The sequence below is a fragment of the Bufo bufo genome, chromosome 5, assembly GCF_905171765.1.
Source record: "Bufo bufo chromosome 5, aBufBuf1.1, whole genome shotgun sequence".
NCBI classification, from domain to species: domain Eukaryota; kingdom Metazoa; phylum Chordata; class Amphibia; order Anura; family Bufonidae; genus Bufo; species Bufo bufo.
Window position 1 is genome coordinate 528,390,691 of NC_053393.1, and position 22,200 is coordinate 528,412,890.

Sequence of the window (22,200 nt, forward strand, 5' to 3'; positions counted from 1 at the left end):
CATAGCACAGAACAGACCAGAGCATGCGCGTTAGTTACATCATTGAAGACTTGGAGGGTACTATCTCTCCTTGGGGAGAGCGCCTTGGAGGCGACGTGAGAAGATTTATAGGCCATACATGCTCCTCTGGAATTCAGGGAAGAAAGGGATTCAAATAAAGCTCTAAACAAGCTCTGCCTCTGATTCCACCAGATGTAAGGCAGCTATCCTATAAGTCAATGTTCAACCCTTTAAATAGGCCTTGTGAGATGACTAGGATATTAAATAAGCCAGCACCTCATCTGCAGAATCACCCTGAAAAAGCTTTCTGCAGAGGAGATGCTGGCTTATTTAATATCCAAGTAATGTCTCAAGGCCTATTTATAGGGTTGAAAATTGACTTATAAGACAGCTGCCTTACATCTGGTGGGATTAAAGGCAGAGCTTGTTAAGAGCTCATTTGCATCCCTTTCGTCATTGAACACTACATCCACAGCAGGGCCCCACTGTATTGCGCACACGCTGCAGTTAAAGATGTCTTCCTATCATGGACACTCAAAGATAGAAGTGTTTGGGAGTGTTTAGAGTGGAGATACAAGGATTCAACACTAGCATATAGCACATGAGTCTCTTTTCTCTGTTGTCCTTGATATCGGATCGGCAACGCACTGTAGGTATTGTTACACTTCATTCCTACAGTGATATCCAGTGGTGTTAGCAGTTCATCAGAATGAAAACTGCTGACAAATTCTATTTAACTTTGTGTTTTTCTGATGGAAAGCAAATAATATGGAGCTCTGTATCAGAAAAATAGAGCTCTGGGATTTTAAAATATGTTAAAGGGTTATCTCATGTCATACATTGATGGCATATCGCTAGGATATGGTACAGATGTAAGATAGGTGCAGATCTCACCTCTCGGACCTATCTTCAGAACGGATCCCTTAAAGTGATTAATATTACACCGTGCAAGTGTGGCCACCCTCCATTCACTTCTATGGGAGTTCCGAAAACAGCAGAGTGAGCATAGACATTACTTCTGGAAACTTTTGAGAACCTACCACATCTACTGCAGGAGGTCATATCAAACCACACCACTATTTCCAGATGAAAAAGCTTAATGATAACCATGGAGCCACCTAGCACCACGTCAAGTTAATCAAATTTGTGCTCTTGTGAAAGAACTGACCGAGCAGATCTAATCTTTGTGAAACGTAATATCCTACTACTAATGAAACACAGATATACATCTGCATTCTGCAGCCAAAAGTCCATTTTATACAATGATGAAAGGATATCAGACGGGCAACAATGTCCAAGGTTTTTCCATTTGGTTTCAGAAGACCTTGCCCTTTACAATGAGTGGTGGAAATATCTCAGTCATCGTGATTCTGTCTACCACCACATGATATAAATTTCACATTCCCTGAATTGGCAGAAGCATGTTAGACAAAAACTGGTCATTTCCATTATTCCCATGAAGTAGGACTTAAGTAGGTTGACCAGCTGAGCTTCAGAAGTCCCTTCATAGGGTGGATCCCTACAAATGAGTCTTCTCGTCAACATTTATGTTGAAGGCTTTATTTCCATGGAGGACTTGAGCTCATGGTTTGCAAATCTCATAAGTCTGGTGGAGAATCAGGTGTATGTATCCCCAGAGTTGAGTGCTGTATTCTCCAAGTCCTCTCCATACTCTCCATTTAAATGTTCGCTGTTGGACTCATGAGGGTAGAGGTAAATAGGGACCTCTGTTATGGATGTTGCTGTGTAGGAAGTAGAACGCATAGAGCAATGTTCTCTTCTTCTCTGACCCCACTGGGTTTTATATTGCATCCATTGTCTCTTCACTGCACCTTGTACCTGGGAGCCAAAAAATTATACATAGTTAATTTGGTAGAAAATTCTACACTACTTCATAATATATTTTCATAGCAGTTGGAACTTCATTTTTCTCTCACAATGCTCCATAGCCATATCCCCTGTGGACAGGAGAATACGTTTCTATCTTGGCACCACCCATTTAAATGATAACACTCTGTCTTGAGTCACCACTAGGGGGAGCTTAGGACCTTCATGGCTACAGAGTTATGGTTTAGTTCAATTCGAGACATATGCAATTCGAGACATATGCAGGCAGCTAGAATTTTATTGACTCTGACTACTTTAAATAGGTTGTCTGGATTAGAAAGTCCATTTCGAAATATCCTTCGAGGGAAAACTGAGCTACTAGAAGGGATTCCTCATTCGGGACAACAATCTATTAGCTAGAGTGAGAAGCCTGCTTAGCCAATCTATCAGCAAGAAGGAAATTGTTTATTTTTTATATATTCTGTTTATATGAGTGTATTGTCTATGTGTGTAATATGTATTTATGTGCATGCAATTTGTGTATGTATGTGTTTCATAGAGCAGTACTATAAACATTATGTGTATGCAGTACAATGTATGTGCGTGGTATACTGTGACTGTATGTGTGGTGTATATTGGGACAACCTGTGTGTGTGTAGGATCATAGGTTGAAGTAGATAGACATTTTGCACTGCATATGGTCTCATATACTACCCCTCTCACCCGAGAAAATTAATAAAAAGGTATAAATTATATGTACTCATACAACTACTATGACCGGAAAATAAAAGTGTTATGGCTCTCAGAAGATGCCAAAGAACAGATAAAAAATTGTTGCATCCTACATTTCTAAAATTGGCCCATCTCTTTACACCACTGGTATAAATAATTTTGCTGAAGGAAGATTTGGCACATTTCCTGTGCCCCTCTATGATGTCTATATGCCCTAACCTGCGGCCCTCCAGCTGTTGCAAAACTACAACTCCCAACATGCCCTAATAGCAGTAGGCTGTGCAGGCATGCTGGGAGTTGTAGTTTTGCACCAGCTGGAGGGCCGCAGGTTGAGCATTCCTGCCCTAACGGAACACATAGGGTTTGTCCAGATGATTGGCGATCACTGATCTTAATACAATGTAACCCTAAGGCTACATTCACACGACCGTATGTGTTTTTTAATCTGTTGGATGCACACGGGCGGCCCTGTGATAGAAATGTCTGATCTTGTCCGCGGACAAGAATAGGACATGCTCTATCTTTTTTTTGCAGGCCGCGGAACAGATGCGGACAGCACGTGTGTGTGCTGTACTCATCTTTTGCGGCCCCATTGAAATGAATGGGTTCTCACCCATTCTGCAAAATTGCGAAGCGGATGCAGACCCAGAATGCACCCTAAATCTATATTTTCTCAGTGCTATCAGCTTGTTGATTGCCCTAGAAGATGTAACTGACTGCACATCCTTGTTACTTTTTCACCGGTTTCCAGCCATCGGCAGCAGTCGGAGGTGAGATTTCAGTTTTTTTAAAGAGCACATTTCCGTGAATCAATAAAAAGCTCAAGTCATTAATGTGCAACCAAAGGTGAAGAAACGATACAGACACGCCGTCTGTCATTTTACATGGAAGTAAAGAAAGCTGACGAGGTGTTTTTTTTAGAAGGTAATTGAAATCCGTCTGATCCTGAAGAAAATGCTGAAAATGATGACTGCGACGCTAAATGCTGGAGAAAAGCTCAAACTGCTACATAAACTATTTATCTTTAAAAGAAGGTATAAAAGTAAGGTGGTCATAGGACTTATAACGAAGGAAAGGCCACAAACCCCTTGTATAAACCACTCTGAGGTTGTTGTTTTTTTAATGCTTGAACAAAATTGGAAAAGAGTCCATAATGAAATTGTAGATCTTCCTGTAAAGATTTAATTGTAGCTTAAATCTTTGGCAAAAATGTGACGTGTGTAACGAACCTGGACAATCCCAGATGATAAGATGATCAAAGTGTGCCCGGATGCTGCAATCCCCAGCGATCAGCTGCCATCTGACAGCAAGTGTAAAAAATGTACCTACAGCTCCACCACAGGGCAAATGTAGCATTACATCATTCCTAATGACATCAATGGGCTGTCTATGTAATGCACGTTTGTGCTGGGTCCTCCAGAGAGAGAAAGACATTTTCTGTCTTATAGCTGGCGGTCTTTCAAAATGGATCCCCTATTAATTCAGAGCTCGACTCTCAGCATGCCTCTTATTAGGTTGTATTCACACAATGTAGTCATATTGTGGGTCTTTGCAGAAAAATGATGGCAGTTTTTGTTGTGGTTTTTAGAAAATTGCAACATATAAATACAGTTTTTGAAGGGCATCTGTCAGCAGTTTTGTCCCTATGACACTGGCTGACCTTTTCCACTCCACCTGCCCATCCCCCCAGCCAAGCCGGCTCAGCTGCTCTCCTACAAGCTGCCCTGGAGCGTCTCCAGGCCAGAGACCAGGCAGCCTCTGAGCTCCTCATGGCGGCTGCAGAGCGTCGGGAGAAAGCAGAGGCTGCAGAACGTTGGGAGCAAGCAGAGGCTGCAGAATGTCGGAAGCAAGCAGCAACTGCAGAACGTCGCGAGCATGCCGAGCGTGAGCACCAGCTACAAATGCTCCAGCTGAAGCTCCAATTCCAGCAGCCCTTCCCAGCCCGATGTGAGTCTCCAGAGGTCCAGATTCCCAAACTGCGGACGGAGGACTTTCCCCTACTGGACAAGGATGGGGACCTGGACACCTTTTTGTTGGCATTTGAGACGGCCAGCCATCAGTACCAGCTGCCAGAGGACCAGTGGGTCAGATTCCTCACGCCACGTCTCAGGGGAAAAGCCCTTGAAATCTTCGAGTACCTGCTAAGCAAGACCATCCTGAGCTATGAGGACATCAAACAGGCTCTGGTCAGGCAGTATAACTTAACCCCTGAGTCGTACCCAAAAAAGCTGCTCAGGAATTTGCAGCGGGGTTCTTCCCAGAGCTGGGCTGATCACATGCGGGCCTTGCTGAGAGCGGTCGACCAATGGACCACAGGATTGGAGCTCACCGCCGTCCCACAGCTGAAGGAGCTCATCGCCACAGAGCAGTTTTTGTGGAATTGCCCAGAGGATCTCCAGCAGAACCTCTGCGACCGAAACCCAAAGGGGGCCTCTGCAACAGCAGCCCTGGTCGATAAATATACCAACAACAGGACTTCAGAGGCCCGTAGACCTGTTGGCTGGAGAGGGGGTAAGACACACTCTGCCCCTGCTGCCTCTGCCCCTAGACCCAAGTGGGCACCGGCCCCGGCTTCACTTTCCACGTCGGTGTAGGAACCCCGACTGTGCCACCTGTGTATACAGCCAGGACACTTCAAGGCCACGTGTCCCCAGCGCCCGAGGGACCCGTCCCAGTCATCGACCCGGAAACCGTCCACTGTGTTGTGTGTGGGTGGGGGTGGTGGGAGGTCTCTTGACAATGTTCAACCAGTCACCGTGGGCCAGGCCGTGGTCATGAGACTTAGAGACACCGGCGCTGAGATGACACTGGTACGGCCTGAACTGGTGGCACCCCATGATTTACTGCCAGGGAGATCCCTTACTGTCTCCGGGATTGAACGAGTAGAACTGGCACTGCCCGTCGCTAAGGTCTATTTGGACTGGGGCGCCGGTCGAGGAGTAAGGGAGGTGGGGGTAACATAGAAACATAGAAACATAGAATGTGTCGGCAGATAAGAACCATTTGGCCCATCTAGTCTGCCCAATATATCTGAATCCTATGAATAGTCCCTGGCCCTATCTTATATGAAGGATGGCCTTATGCCTATCCCATGCATGCTTAAACCCCTTCACTGTATTTGCAGCTACCACTTCTGCAGGAAGGCTATTCCATGCATCCACTACTCTCTCAGTAAAGTAATACTTCCTTATATTACTTTTAAACCTTTGCCCCTCTAATTTAAAACTGTGTCCTCTTGTGGTAGTTTTTCTTCTTTTAAATATGCTCTCCTCCTTTACCGAGTTGATTCCCTTTATGTATTTAAAAGTTTCTAACATATCCCCTCTGTCTCTTCTTTCTTCCAAGCTATACATGTTAAGGTCCTTTAACCTTTCCTGGTAAGTTTTATCCTGCAATCCATGTACTAGTTTAGTAGCTCTTCTCTGAACTCTCTCTAGAGTATCTATATCCTTCTGGAGATATGGCCTCCAGTACTGCGCACAATACTCCAAGTGAGGTCTCACCAGTGTTCTGTACAGCGGCATAAGCACTTCACTCTTTCTACTGCTTATACCTCTCCCTATACATCCAAGCATTCTGCTGGCATTTCGTGCTGCTCTATTACATTGTCTTCCCACCTTTAAGTCTTCTGAAATAATTACTCCTAAATCCCTTTCCTCAGATACTGAGGTCAGGACTGTGTCAAATATTCTATATTCTGCCCTTGGGTTTTTACGCCCCAGGTGCATTATCTTGCACTTATCCACATTAAATTTCAGTTGCCAGAGTTCTGACCATTCTTCTAGTTTTCCTAAATCCTTTTCCATTTGGCGTTTCCCTCCAGGAACATCAACCCTGTTACATATCTTTGTGTCATCAGCAAAAAGACAAACCTTACCATCGAGGCCTTTTGCAATATCACTTATGAAGATATTAAACAAAATTGGTCCCAGTACAGATCCCTGTGGAACCCCACTGGTAACATGACCTTGTTTTGAATGTTCTCCATTGACTACAACCCTCTGCTGTCTGTCACTCAGCCACTGCCTAATCCACTCAACAATATGGGAGTCCATGCTCAATGACTGCAGTTTATTGATAAGTCTTCTATGTGGGACAGTGTCAAAAGCCTTACTAAAATCTAGATATGCGATGTCTACTGCACCTCCACCGTCTATTATTTTAGTCACCCAGTCAAAAAAATCTATAAGATTTGTTTGACATGATCTCCCTGAAGTAAACCCATGTTGTTTTTCATCTTGCAATCCATGGGATTTTAGATGTTCCACAATCCTATCCTTTAATAGGGTTTCCATTAATTTGCCTACTATTGATGTCAGACTCACTGGTCTATAGTTGCTCGATTCCTCCCTACTACCTTTCTTGTGAATGGGCACGACATTTGCCAATTTCCAATCTTCCGGGATGACTCCTGTTACTAATGATTGGTTAAATAAATCTGTTAGCGGTTTTGCCAGCTCACCACTAAGCTCTTTTGATAATTTTGGGTTTATCTCATCAGGCCCCTGTGACTTATTTGTCTTCACCTTAGACAGCAAACTTAGAACATCTTCCTCTGTAAAGATACATGCATCAAATGATTTATTAGTCATCCTTTCTAGTGGAGGTCCTTCTCCTTTTTCTTTTGTAAAAACTGAACAGAAGTATTCATTAAGGCAGTCGGCTAGCCCTTTATTCTCTTCTACATACCTTCCGTCCTTTGTTTTTAATTTAGTTATTCCTTGTTTTAATTTCCTTTTTTCATTTATATATCTGAAGAATGTCTTATCCCCTTTTTTCATAAACTGAGCTAGTTTTTCTTCTGCCTGCGCTTTAGAAGTTCTTATAACTTGCTTGGCCTCTCGCTGCCTAATCTTGTAGATTTCCTTATCTTCATTGCTCTGGTTTTTTTTTATAATTACAAAATGCTAGCTTTTTATTTTTAATGATTTGGGCCACTTCTGCTGAGTACCACAGTGGTCTCTTCCTTTTTTTGCTTTTACTGACAAGTCTAATGCAATTTTCTGTTGCCTTCAATAATGCACCTTTTAAGTAGTCCCATTTCTCCTGGACTCTATGTAATCCGTTCCAGTCTGATAAGGACTCATTTATGACTAATTTCATTTTTGAAAAGTCTGTTTTTCTAAAATCTAAAACTTTTGTTTTTGTGTGGTGGGACTCTTTCACAGTTCTTATATTAAACCACACTGACTGGTGATCACTAGATCCCAAGGTTTCGCCTACAATGACATCATATACCGAATCCCCATTTGTGAATACCAAATCCAAAATGGCCTCCCTCCGGGTTGGCTCCTCAACCACTTGTTGTAGAGATAACCCCAGTAGGGAATTTAGAATATCTGTACTCCTGGTAGAACTTGCTATTTTGGTTTTCCAGTTTATATCTGGAAGATTGAAATCTCCCATAATGATAACTTCTCCTTTCATTGTCATTTTTGCTATTTCTTCAACTAGTAGATCATCTAGTTCTTTAACTTGACCAGGTGGTCTATATATCACACCTACACGAGTTACTGCATGGTTAGCAAACTGCAACGTAACCCAAACTGACTCTATGTTGGCCTCACCAACTTGTATTAGGTTTGATGTAATGCTATCTTTCACATACAGGGCCACTCCTCCTCCTTTCTTGCCTTCTCTGTCTCTTCTGTATAAAGAGTACCCTGGTATGGTTATGTCCCAGTCATTTCTTTCATTAAACCATGTCTCCGTAACAGCCACTAAATCTACATTCTCAGATGCCATTATTGACCCAAGTTCATTGATTTTTTTTACCTAAACTGCGAGCATTTGTAGACAGGACTCTGAGCTTATCATTTCTTAACCTCTGTGCTTCTGACCTGTTCTGGCATTGTTTCGGGGGGCAATTGGACTCTTTTATTTTCACCTGGCAGCCCTATCCCCTCCAGTATCCGCAAATATCCCCTCCAGTGTTTTGCTGGGGACGGACCTGGGGCGGTTTGTGTCTAAGTACGTGGCCGCTGACACCCCGAGGTCCGATTCCCCAGAATGTGATGTAATGTCAACCCCTGATGATATTGTGAATGTTCATAACATGCCTGTTGATGGGGATGTGGGGTTGGGGGATGTAATGTATACCTCTCCCCTCAGTGGGGAGGGAGTCATTCCTGCCAGCTGTGCTGAGGCCCCAGGGTGTGGCCAGCAAGCCTGCTGGACCCTATTGTCCTCCAGTGTGGTGACTGAGGGGACAAGCAGGGGGCAGACAGCTGCCGGGGAGGAGGATGCAAACGAGGTCAGGGCTGTCCCAGGAGAAGTAGGGCTGCCAGGTGAAGCCTCAGTGCAGGGTTCCTCCGCCACTGGGATGTCAGAGAGCCAGGTTAGTCCGTCTGGACTAGCGACTTGGTCAGAAGCAGGCACTCCCAGTGGTGGCAGCTGACATAGCTGCTGTCACGCACAGTGGGAGAGCTGGGGCCCTAGGGGCCCCTCAGGGGTCTGATGGCTTTCCCCCTTCCGACCAAGTGGCTGCCGAATCAGATGGAGGCCAGGAGACAGGTCCCAGGGACCTGACAGGGGACATGGCAGTCTTGTCTATTCTGGTCACGTCCAGTCAGGAGTTTGAGGCAGCGTTAGTGGCTGACGCCAGCCTGAACGCTCTCAAGGAGCAAGCGAAACAGCCCCCCTCGGACTCAGACCTCGAGCGGATGGTCTGGGACCAAGGACGGATGTACCGGGTCACGGTCCAGCAGGGCTCACCGGAGGCATGCTAGTCCAGCTAATAGGCAGATAATAAAGTCTATCTGGGTTAGTCAACAAAAACTATATTCCAGCAAAACGTTAACCCTTAAAGGGCTTCTGTCACCCCCCTAAACTAATTTTTAATTTTTTGGCTACTTAAAATCCTTATACTGCGATTTATCAATATATAGTGCTCTTACTCTTTTTCGTTCAGTAGTTTCTTCAAAAAACAGACTTTTATAATATGTAAATTTCCTTTCTAACAGCAAGTAGGGCGACTACTTGCTGGTAGCAGCCGCATCCTCCTTTTAAAAAGACGCCCCCTCCTCATGTTGATTGACAGGGCCAGCGAGCTCTCTCGTCCTCTGGCTGGCCCTGTCTGCGTTTTAAATCTCGCGCTTTCGCCGTACCGGTCTTCAGTCGGCCCAGGCGCACTGATAGGAGGGCGCTCGCTCGGCCGCTCCTTCCTCAGTGTGCCTGCGCCGGGTGTAGATGTGACATCATCGGCGCAGGCGCATTGAGGAAGGAGCGGCCGAGCGAGCATCCTCCTCTTAGTGCGCCTGCGCCGACTGAAGACCGGTACGGCGCAGGCGCGAGATTTAGAACGCAGACAGGCCCAGCCAGAGGACGAGAGCGCTCGCTGGCCCTGCCAATCAACATGAGGAGGGCGTCTTTTTAAAAGGAGGATGCGGGTGCTACCATCAAGTAGCCGCCCTACTTGCTGGTAGAGAGGTAATTTACATATTATAAAAGTCTGTTTTTTGAAGAAACTACTGAATGAAAAAGAGTAAGAGCATTATATATTGACAAATCGCAGTATAAGGATTTTAAGTAGCCAAAAAATGAAAAATTAGTTTAGGGGGGATCACTTGGTATTTTAATATGCAAAATCGTGGAACGCATAATGAGGGTAAAAGTCGCCACGATGCGCTCTACATCAGAACATTCGCCAACCATGTATATGAGCCAAGTCCCCACCATATTGTGGAAGGGAGCGGTAACTGGGAGCGGTACCTCCCACATCTGCTGTTTGCATACCGAGAAGTCCCACAGGCCTCCACTAGGTTCTCCGCTTTCGAGCTCCTGTACAGGCGACGTGTGTGGGGGCCCCTGGCTCTGGTAAAAGAGGCCTGGGAGGGAGATGTAGCCACCCCTAGAGTGTCGGTCATCGAGTATGTCATGCACTTCCAAAACAAGATGCAGGCCTTGTCGCAGCTGGTGCACGATAATATGGAGCGGGCCCAGGCCGACCAGAAGCAATGGTACGATCAGAACGCTTGTGAGAGGACCTACTAGGTGGGTCAAAAGGTATGGGTACTGGTCCAGGTACCTCAGGACACGCTTCAGGCGGCGTCGGAAGGCCTGTACCTCGTGCATCAGCGCCTCGATGCCGTGACGTACCTGGTCACCCTGGACCACGCCCGTGGAAGGCCTTCCACGTGAACATGATGAAGGCACATCAGGAGAGGGAGGCATGTGCCCTCCCTCTCTGCAACCTTCCAGAAGAGGGGGAGGAGGAAACCCTCCTGACCATGCTCACCCAGGTGAAGGCGGGTGGGTCCTTTGAGGATGTGGAGGTGGGCCAACAGCTCTTGAAGGACCAACGGTCCCAGCTATGGGCCACCCTTCACCCCTTCCAGGAGTTGTTCAGAAGCAAGCCCGGAAGGACAGAGTTGGCCGTCCATCACGTGGACACCGGGGATCACCCCCAAATCCGGCATTCAGCATATCGGGTTTCCTTGGAGGTGCAGCAGCACATGCGCCAGGAGATTGATGAGATGCTGAAGCTGGGGGTCATCCAGGCATCCAACAGCGCTTGGGCTCGCCTGTGGTCCTCATCCCAAAGAAGGACCGGACCACCCAGTTCTGCATGGACTACAGGGAACTCAGCGCTGTCTCGGTCATCGATGCGTACCCTATGCCACGCATCGATGACCTGCTCGATCAGTTGGCCGGGGCCCAGTACCTGACCATCATGGATCTGAGCCGGGGGTACTGGCAGATTCCCCTGACCCGTGAGGTGTGGGAACGCTCTGCCTTTATCACCCCCTTTGGATTGTACAAATCCACGGTGATGCCGTTCGGCATGAAGAATGCCCCTGCCACTTTTCAGAGGATGGTCAACACGCTGCTTCAGGGACTTTAGGAGTACACGGCCGCGTACCTGGATGACTTTGCCGTCTTCAGTCCCACATGGTAGGATCACCTACAGCACCTGACGCAGGTGCTGGGGCTTATCCACCAGGCAGGCTTGACCATGAAGCCGGAAAAGTGCCAGCTGGGCATGAGCGAGGTCCACTCCCTGGGGCACCGGGTAGGCGGGGGGACCCTGAAGCCAGAGCCCGGGAAAGTGGATGCTATCGCATCCTGGCCCACCTCCAGAACCAAGAAAAAGGTGATGTCCTTCCTGGGCAGGTTCGTCCCCCACTATAGTAGTCTGGCGAAGCCCTTGACGGACCTCACCAAGAAGAAGCTGCCCTCCGCAGTCGATTGGACAAATGACTGCGAGACGGCCTTCCGGGCACTGAAGGTTGCCCTCTCCAGCATCCCTGTACTACAGCCAGCCGACTTCACGCGGCCGTTTATAGTACAGACCGACGCCAGTGATTTTGGCCTCGGTGCCGTACTCAGCCAGCTCGACACTACGGGCCAGGAACACCCCGTTCTGTACCTGAGTCGGAAGCTCCTGCCAAGGGAGGTGGCGTATTCCACAATGGAGAAGGAGTGCCTTCTCTTGTCTGGGCACTGCAACGGTTGCAGCCGTATTTATACGGACGCCGCTTCACTGTGGAGACCGACTACAACCCCTTCAGCTGGTTAAACACCATATCCGGGATGAATGGAAGGCTGCTACGCTGGAGCCTAGCCCACCAGCAGTATCACTTAACCATTCGCCACAAGAAGGGCCGTGACCACGGGAATGCCGATGGGCTATCCCGGCAAGGAGAAGGTGCGAATGCGCGCTCGGGGGAACACGGGACGGTGCTGCCTCCTGGCGCCCTCTAAAGGGGGGATGTGTGAGGAATATGGATTATCATTTATTGGCAGCCCTGATTGTCATTTGATTCACCTTTTGGCATGTACACAGTCAGTGCACATGCAAAATATGTTCTCACCCCCCCAGCCATCTGCTGTCAGCTGGCAAGGTAGGAAGCCCCAGGGGTCCAGGCTTCAAGGAGGCCCCAGGTGGATAGTCACACCTCAACCAGCCAGGTTGGAGGAAAAGGACCTCAGTTAGGAAAGAAGACTAATGAATCTTTTGATGCATGTGTCTTTACAGAGGAAGAGGTTCTAAGTCAGCTGTCTAAAATTAATACAAATAAGTCACAGGGGCCTGATGGGATACACCCAAAGCTATTAAAAGAGCTCAGCGGTGAACTAGCAAAACCATTAACAGATTTATTTATCCAATCCCTGGCAACAGGAGTCGTCCCAGAAGATTGTAAATGAGCAAATGTTGTGCCCATTCACAAGAAAGGTAGTAGGGAGGAATCGGGCAACTATAGGCTAGTAAGCCTGACATCAATAGTGGGGAAATTAATGGAAACCATACTTAAGGAGAGGATTGTGGAACATCTAAAATCCCATGGATTGAAAGATGAAAAACAGCATGGATGACTTTGCCGTCTTCAGTCCCACATGGTAGGATCACCTACAGCACCTGACGCAGGTGCTGGGGCTTATCCACCAGGCAGGCTTGACCATGAAGCCGGAAAAGTGCCAGCTGGGCATGAGCGAGGTCCACTCCCTGGGGCACCGGGTAGGCGGGGGGACCCTGAAGCCAGAGCCCGGGAAAGTGGATGCTATCGCATCCTGGCCCACCTCCAGAACCAAGAAAAAGGTGATGTCCTTCCTGGGCAGGTTCGTCCCCCACTATAGTAGTCTGGCGAAGCCCTTGACGGACCTCACCAAGAAGAAGCTGCCCTCCGCAGTCGATTGGACAAATGACTGCGAGACGGCCTTCCGGGCACTGAAGGTTGCCCTCTCCAGCATCCCTGTACTACAGCCAGCCGACTTCACGCGGCCGTTTATAGTACAGACCGACACACCTCAACCAGCCAGGTTGGAGGAAAAGGACCTCAGTTAGGAAAGAAGACTAATGAATCTTTTGATGCATGTGTCTTTACAGAGGAAGAGGTTCTAAGTCAGCTGTCTAAAATTAATACAAATAAGTCACAGGGGCCTGATGGGATACACCCAAAGCTATTAAAAGAGCTCAGCGGTGAACTAGCAAAACCATTAACAGATTTATTTATCCAATCCCTGGCAACAGGAGTCGTCCCAGAAGATTGTAAATGAGCAAATGTTGTGCCCATTCACAAGAAAGGTAGTAGGGAGGAATCGGGCAACTATAGGCTAGTAAGCCTGACATCAATAGTGGGGAAATTAATGGAAACCATACTTAAGGAGAGGATTGTGGAACATCTAAAATCCCATGGATTGAAAGATGAAAAACAGCATGGATGACTTTGCCGTCTTCAGTCCCACATGGTAGGATCACCTACCATGTGGGACTACCATGTGCCTCAGGATTATGGCCCATACTAACTTTGAAGGAGAAGACAGAGCGGCCGCACAGCTTAAATCTGTGGAACTGTTTTGGGCAGGAAAGCCATGCTTGCGGTCGAAATGATCAGAGCTATCCATGGATGTATACATTATGGGGATATGTGGGGTTTTGAGGTGTGTGACAGAACCATCTGCCTTTGGAATTGTATTGTATGTTATGTGAGGGTACCCAGATAGCTATGCCATGGAGCCTGTTTGTGAAATTAAAGACTTTGGCTCCATGTCGATTTTATTGTATTCGTGTAGTCAGTGCCATTCACCTAATAATATGCACTCAGACTTGAGCTATCTGGGGATATGTTAAATGTCTGTGTTTACTGTAAGGGTTGTGACATTGTATGTTTAAATGGTGATTTCTGTCCTGTTGTCCCCATATGTGTATTGGCGATTTCCCTTTGTCCTGAGAGATAATTGAATTGCTACTCGGGTGTCTCCAGGGCAGAGAGGAGGAAACCATTATGCATTGTGGGGATGTATTGTGTCTGTGTATCCTGAATTGCTGCATATCTGTCCTTCAGGGAGATCATGTCATACTAATCTTATTGATTTTTTTGATTGGGTGACTAAAATAATAGATGGAGGAGGTGCAGTAGACATCGCTTGTGGGGAAAATAACCTCGCCACTGGGTTTTGGAGGGGCCTGTTTGCCAGCCCTTTTGCCTCAGGATTATGGCCCATACTAACTTTGAAGGAGAAGACAGAGCGGCCGCACAGCTTAAATCTGTGGAACTGTTTTGGGCAGGAAAGCCATGCTTGCGGTCGAAATGTGACTTCCATGGAATTCAGGAACCCCTGCTCGGATCTGGGTGATTTTTGGATATGTTGTTCACCCAGATCAGAGCTATCCATGGATGTATACATTATGGGGATATGTGGGGTTTTGAGGTGTGTGACAGAACCATCTGCCTTTGGAATTGTATTGTATGTTATGTGAGGGTACCCAGATAGCTATGCCATGGAGCCTGTTTGTGAAATTAAAGACTTTGGCTCCATGTCGATTTTATTGTATTCGTGTAGTCAGTGCCATTCACCTAATAATATGCACTCAGACTTGAGCTATCTGGGGATATGTTAAATGTCTGTGTTTACTGTAAGGGTTGTGACATTGTATGTTTAAATGGTGATTTCTGTCCTGTTGTCCCCATATGTGTATTGGCGATTTCCCTTTGTCCTGAGAGATAATTGAATTGCTACTCGGGTGTCTCCAGGGCAGAGAGGAGGAAACCATTATGCATTGTGGGGATGTATTGTGTCTGTGTATCCTGAATTGCTGCATATCTGTCCTGTGTCACAGTCTTCCATCTGGTCCCCTAGGGGAGTGTCCACCAGATGGGGACCTGCATAAATACGGGCGGGTACCCCTCAATAAAGAGTTCCTGTTTTACACTCAACATAGAGCCTCGTCTCATGTGTGTGGGGATTGCTATACGTGTATACTCCTCTGGCTATTACTCCTAGCTCTTGTAAGAGCTGTTCCTGTGCCTGGTTCCTGTGGTCGTTTCGGTGTCGAGCGGAGTGCTTGGAGTCCTCGGGAGGCACTGGGAGTATTTATCAACGGAGGTACCCGGTCGGAGTGCCAGGAGATCCGTTACATTGGTGGCAAGCGGCGGGATCGTTCCGACAGCCAGAAGGACAGCTACAGGAGACACCATTCCATGGATTTTACAATTTGAGGGCAACGCATGTCCTAGTACAGCGACCCTGACAGCACCAGAATGGAAACAGCAGTGGAGTACGATGAGGGTGTCATGGATGACCGAAATGCAGTCCGCAAAGGCATCTGGTACCAGGCACTGGGTATTGTGGAGTATATGCGGGACGAGAGACTCCCGACGGAAGACCAGCGGTTGCAGAAGCGAGTAGCCCTGCGGATGCCCTTCCTGAGAGAGCAGCCCCGGGAGGAATGGGTAAAGAAATTGGAACACCTAGCATGGCAGGATCTGTGGCTGGAAGATGCCTACCAGGTGCTCTGGTGGTATGGGGCACAGTACCTACCCAGGACAGTTGAGCATGACAAGCCAGAGGGAGAGTAGTTTGATGGTCCTGGCTTGTTATGGGAGACTTTTTCAGAGCTGGACTTTGGGAGCCCTACACAAGCCCGGTTCAGGGACCTCTTTGAGTGGCGGGAGAGCAGGTATGACTGGGACGACACTCATGAGATTGAGCAGGACCTGGTCCACCTGGTGACCCGGGAGATGGAGCTGGAACAGTACTACCAGCAGCTGTTCCACTCCAGTGAGAAGGCTCAGCAGGAGAGCAGAGTGACAGACCCAGAGCCAGACCTCTTCAGCTGGGAAGATATTGTGGAGTTTTTCTGGGAAGAACCCCAGGGTGCGGGTGGAGATGCGACCGAGGTCTCTCCACCGGTGCTGCAGGGAATTGGGAGCCCAGTCTCCATTCCCCAGCGGCAGGCTGAGTCACAGGGGGCAGAGACAGTCGGTCCTGTCCCCCAGCGGCAATGTGATTTATTGGAAATTGGGAGCCCAGTCTCCATTCCCCAGCGGCAGGCTGAGTTACAGGGGGCAGAGACAGTCGGTCCTGTCCCCCCCTAGGCAGAGTGTCTAGCAGGGAATAGAGAGCCCAGTCTCCTTTCCCCAGCAGCAGGACACTGTATTGGGAGCGGAGACGGTCGATCGCCCTCCCCAGCGCCTGGAAGTATGTATGGGAGAGGAGCTTGTTATGCCCTCTGCCCAGCGGCAGCTTAACGCACCAGGGGGAGACAGTAAGCCCCACAACAGTGCAGATGGGACCGTGGTCTCTGCACTTACAGCACAGGGGGTAGGGACAGTCGTTTCTGTCCCCCAGCAACAGGGCTGTTTAGCCAAAGGGGAGACAGTCGGTCTCCCCCTCCAGCAGCAGAGCTGGGTATCCAAAGGGGAGACAGTCGGTCTCCCCCTCCAACAACCAGGCTACAACCAGGCTTCTTCCGTGGTAGTGCTGGCACCAGGGCAGAGTACCGCTGATCCCTGCCCACAAAGCAACCTCCACTCCAAGCCAGGGAGCAACACAGAGACCGGGAGTACCAGCTACCAACATAACCTTGGTGGACTCACTGGACAGAGACAGGCTACCAAATTCAACAGGTCCAGTATTTGGTTGTGGGTGGGCTGCCAGACTAACTCAGGTACCGACCGGCGTGAGGTCAAGTATCTGGTTAGTCTTCCCTGGGAGGGGGAGATGTGTGGCGAAAATAACCTCGCCACTGGGTTTTGGAGGGGCCTATTTGCCAGCCTCTTGCCTCAGGATTATGGCCCATACTAACTTTGAAGGAGAAGACAGACCGGCCGCACAGCTTAAATCTGTGCAACTGTTTTGGGCAGGAAAGCCATGCTTGCGGTCGAAATGTGACTTCCATGGAATTCGGAAACCCCTGCTCGGATCTGGGCGATTTTTGGATATGTTGTTCACCCAGATCAGAGCTATCCATGGATGTATACATTATGGGGATATGTGGGGTTTTGAGGTGTGTGACAGAACCATCTGTCTTTGGAATTGTATTGTATGTTATGTGAGGGTACCCAGATAGCTATGCCATGGAGCCTGTTTGTGAAATTAAAGACTTTGGCTCCATGTCGATTTTATTGTATTCGTGTAGTCTGAGTGCCATTCACCTAATAATATGCACTCAGACTTGAGCTATCTGGGGATATGTTAAATGTCTGTGTTTACTGTAAGGGTTGTGATTGTATGTTTAAATGGTGATTTCTGTCCTGTTGTCCCCACATGTGTATTGGCGATTTCCCTTTGTCCTGAGAGATAATTGAATTGTTACTCGGGTGTCTCCAGGGCAGAGAGGAGGAAACCATGATGCATTGTGGGGATGTATTGTGTTTGTGTATCCTGAATTGCTGCATATCTGTCCTGTGTCACAGTCTTCCTTCTGGTCCCCTAGAGGAGTGTCCACCAGATGGGGACCTGCATAAATACGGACGGGTAGCCCTCAATAAAGAGTTCCTGTTTTACACTCAACATAGAGCCTCGTCTCATGTGTGTGGGGATTGATATACGTGTATACTCCCCTGGCTATTACTCCTAGCTCTTGTAAGAGCTGTTCCTGTGCCTGGTTCCTGTGGTCGTATCGGTGTCGAGCGGAGTGCTTGGAGTCCTCGGGAGGCACTGGGAGCATTTATCAACGGAGGTACCCGGTCGGGGTGCCAGGAGATCCGTTACATCGCTTATCTAGACTTTAGTAAGGCTTTTGATACTGTCCCACATAGAAGGCTTATCAATAAATTGCAGTCTTTGGGCTTGGACTCCCATATTGTTGAATGGATTAGGCAGTGGCTGAGGGACAGACAGCAGAGGGTTGTAGTCAATGGAGTATATTCAGACCAAGGTCTTGTTACCAGGGGGGTACCTCAGGGATCTATTCTGGGACCCATATTGTTTAATATCTTTATCAGCGAAATTTCAGAATGCCTCGATGGTGTGTGTCTTTTTGCTGATGACACAAAGATTTGTAACAGGGTTGATGTTCCTGGAGGGATACACCAAATGGAAAAGGATTTAGGAAAACTAGAGGAATGGTCAAAAGTCTGGCAACTAAAATGTAATGTTGATAAGTGCAAGATAATGCACCTGGGGCATAAAAACCCAAGAGCAGAATATAAAATCAGTGATACAGTCCTAACCTCAGTATGTGAGAAAAGGGATTTAGGGGTCATTATTTCAGAAGACTTAAAGGTAGGCAGACAATGTCATACAGCAGCAGGAAATGCTAGCAGAATGCTTGGGTGTATAGGGAGAGGCATTACCAGTAGAAAGAGGGAGGCGCTCATGCCGCTCTACAGAGCACTAGTGAGACCTCATTTGGAGTATTGTGCTCAGTACTGGAGACCATATCTCCAGAAGGATATTGATACTTTGGAGAGAGTTCAGAGAAGAGCTACTAAACTAGTACATGGATTGCAGGATAAAACTTACCAGGAAAGATTAAAGGACCTTAAAGGGCTTCTGTCACTCCACTAAACTCATTTTTTTTTTGTCTCCTTAAAATCCTTATGCTGCGATTTCTCAATATATAATGCTATTACTCAGTTTGGTTCAGTAGTTATATAAAAAAACAGACTTTTAATAATATGCAAATTACCTCTCTAGCAGCAAGTAGGGCGGCTACCTGCTGCTAGCAGCCGCATCCTCCATTCATAATGACGCCCCCTCCTCATGTTGATTGACAGGACCAGCCAATGCGCTTGTCCTCTGACTGGCCCTGTCTGCGTTTTAAATCTCGCGCCGGTCTTCAGTTGGCGCAGGCGCACTGAGTGGAGGACGCTCGCTCGGCAGCTCCATCCTCAGTGCGCCTGCGCCGATGACGTCACATGTACACCCGGCGCAGGCGCACTGAGGATGGAGCGGCCGAGCGAACGTCCTCCACTCAGTGTGCCTGCGTCAACTGAAGACCGGCGCGAGATTTAAAACGCAGACAGGGCCAAAAACGCAGAATCGGTCATTTGGACGTTTTTTTCCGTTTTGCTGTTTGCCGTATGGGGACTATATTTTTATACTATGGGTGTTTTTGCACATCGAGACACCCATGATGTGTATTTTTTTTATTTTTTTTATTTCTTTTATTTTGGGAAAAAGGGGGTGATTTGAATTATTAATGAAAAAAAATAAAAAATAGGGAACTATAACAATCAATCATCTGATTGCTATTATCATAGACTCCAATGCACTTGCATTGGAATCTATGATGATTTTACTACTTTCCTATGGAGCCCTATTACAGGCAAGGGCTCCATAGGAAATACTATGCAGCAGCCTCCTGTCATTGATAAAGACAGGGGCTGCTGCATACACGCCCCAGCTCCTCCGATTGCCACACGGGGGAGCGAAAGCTTTCGGTTTTTAGCTCGCTCAGATGCCGTGGTCAGGATTGACCACTGCATCTGAGGGGTTAAATGTCCGCGATTGGCATTAATGCCGGTTGCGGACATGAGCCGTGGGTGTCTGCTAAAAGAAGTGGCTATAGCGCCCGCAGCGGCAGGAGCGGGCGCCATCTCTAAACACCCGCCCAGCGCCGTACATGTACGGCGCTGGGTGTGAAGGGGTTAAAATTACAGAAATCAGAATAAACATAAAAAGCTGCAACATCAGTGTTGCTATACAACGCGTTTCGTCCTTGTTCTCGAGCTGTCATATGGTGTAACAAAGACAGCTTCATCTCTATTCTGTCTGCTTCCTTGCTAGATAGACACCAGGTCGCCCTGCTCTTCAGGTTACCACGCCCGACATTTTCGGCAGATGCAATGCACCTGCTATGGTACGAATACCCGTCTTCAATCACAATTTCACTGATCAAAATACAATGAGATCCCTCCTGTTGTGCCTGTCACAGCATGGCAAAATTGCACACTGCGAATTGCCATGATTTCACTACATGACTTTTTCTCTATTTTTTCATTCCATTATTCTTTGCAAATTTTTTTTTTGTTTTGTGCAAATGTTGGAGAAGACCAAGGATGGCATGGCATGATAACCAAAGAGGTCTATGGTCTGGTCAAGTGAATGGGCCTGAGCTGCAATACCAAGCACAGCCACTATACAATGGACGGCGCTGTGGATGCTGCGAGGAGGCAATGGCGCCTAGTGGGGGATAAACCCCCAACGATCAGATATTGATGACCTATCCTGAGGATAAAATGTGGCAAAAATGCTATGTTTTTTCTGTGATTCTGCAATACAGCTACTGTACGTGGGGGGAACACAGCCTACAACTACAACTCCCTGGACATCATGGACACTTTTTAAATTTGGCATTTAATGAGAAACACAACACGTTTAAACACAAACCTGTCATATGTCATCATTTTCAATTTTTTGCCACTGTTTACTGTTGTAATCGCGTTTGTAAATGGGGGTCCTAAAATACAGAATTTAGAGGGATTGCTTTATGAAGACAGCCTCTGCTCACATGCCCTAATGGGCCATATGGACATCACAGAGGGGGTCTCCCACTTTTCCTGCTCGGAGTTTTGGCGGACTCAAGCTGCACTTGGATTGCAAGTAGAGTTGAGTTAATTTCAGGATAAATTTGATTAGCTGCGAAGCCGAATTTTCATTGTGCTTCGCGGTAGTGAATCGATTTGACCTGAAATAGTGTTAAAAATATATATATATATATATTTACTTACCTCATCCATTTTCTCGCGACGGGCCGCCTGTCGCCATCTTGATTGAAGATCTCGGCCGAAATCTCGTGCGCTGCGACGTATGACATCACCAAGCCGGCCAGCGTGATGATGTCATCGCGGCCCGAGCTGGCCCATCAAGATGGCGGTGGGCGGCCCATCGCGAGCAAATGGATGAGGTAAGTATAATTTTTTTTTTTTTACACTGTAATTTATTTCAAATGCAATTGCCGCTCCCTGTCATTGCACCCACTAATTACAAAGAAATGCGCTTCGTGAACAAGTAATATTGTCACAAAGCAGTTTTTTTTTTGTAAAATTCGACGAAGCAGCTGAATCAAATTTATTAAAACTTCGCTCATCTCTAATTACAAGGACAAGCATGGATCTGAATCAAAAGCAAAATCATCTGTTTGCCAGGATAAGGACCAGCTGGTTGTCTTAGGGGCTGCATTTTGAAAGGAGTTGTCTCGGATGTGACCAGACAAAAAGGGCTTGGCTTTATATGTCGTCGTAGTCGGTCAATTCTGACATGCTCTTCAAGGAAAGAAATTCACTTTTAATGACCACAAGAAGAATAAATACCACGGTATATATACTGAAATTCATAAAGAGACATATAGGTAAATAGTGAACTCTTACCTCCCCGTTAAAGAAGCAGAAGATCGTAGCAACAAGTAATCCCTTGAAAAGAGGAAAACAATGTCTATTACTGCCATCAAATGGTTAATTTCACATCCCACTATGGGGTCCTAATAAAGGCCTCCATATATGCCATCCTGTATTCTTATTAGGCCCTGCCAAAGGCAGGACCCATTATTATGCCTGACAGCATTGAGCTGTCCGTAAGTATTGGAATGTATAATATAAGTGATGAAGCAAATGCATGGTCAAAACCTCTAGTGGGACTATAAAAATGTGGGAAAAAAAAGTTAAATGGGTTTTCCGGGACTTAGATACTGATGGCCTATCCTCAGGATAGCTCATCATTACTAGGTCTGTGGGGGTCTGGATTATAGTAGCAGTAAAGTAAACTTTCAGTGTGGAAACTGACCTCTGGTGAGGATTTTAAAATCTGCAGCATGAACATTTCTAACATAAAACAGTTGTGGGTTCCTTGCAGATCTTCCTCATTGAGTTCAATGGGAAAGTCACCCTCAAATGTTGTGGACTTTACTGAAGGACCTGCATAAAAATGTGCAGGTCCTCAATTAGAACAAAAACAACAAAAAACTCAACGTTGAAA

The 22,200-nt window shown here is 47.1% G+C and overlaps 1 protein-coding gene across 1 annotated transcript in view; it reads right to left on the minus strand.

The window, feature by feature from the left end:
• Positions 1-610: 610 nt before the first annotated feature.
• CALCR (calcitonin receptor) overlaps positions 611-22,200 on the minus strand; it is a 366,429-nt gene continuing 344,839 nt past the window's right edge. Inside the window, exons 12-13 of the mRNA XM_040431198.1 lie at positions 21,597-21,638; positions 611-1,839 (exon numbers count right to left, since the gene is read on the minus strand). Of these exons, the coding sequence (XP_040287132.1) occupies positions 1,618-1,839; positions 21,597-21,638 (264 nt within the window). The 3' untranslated portion in view covers positions 611-1,617. The remainder of the gene's footprint in view (positions 1,840-21,596; positions 21,639-22,200) is intronic.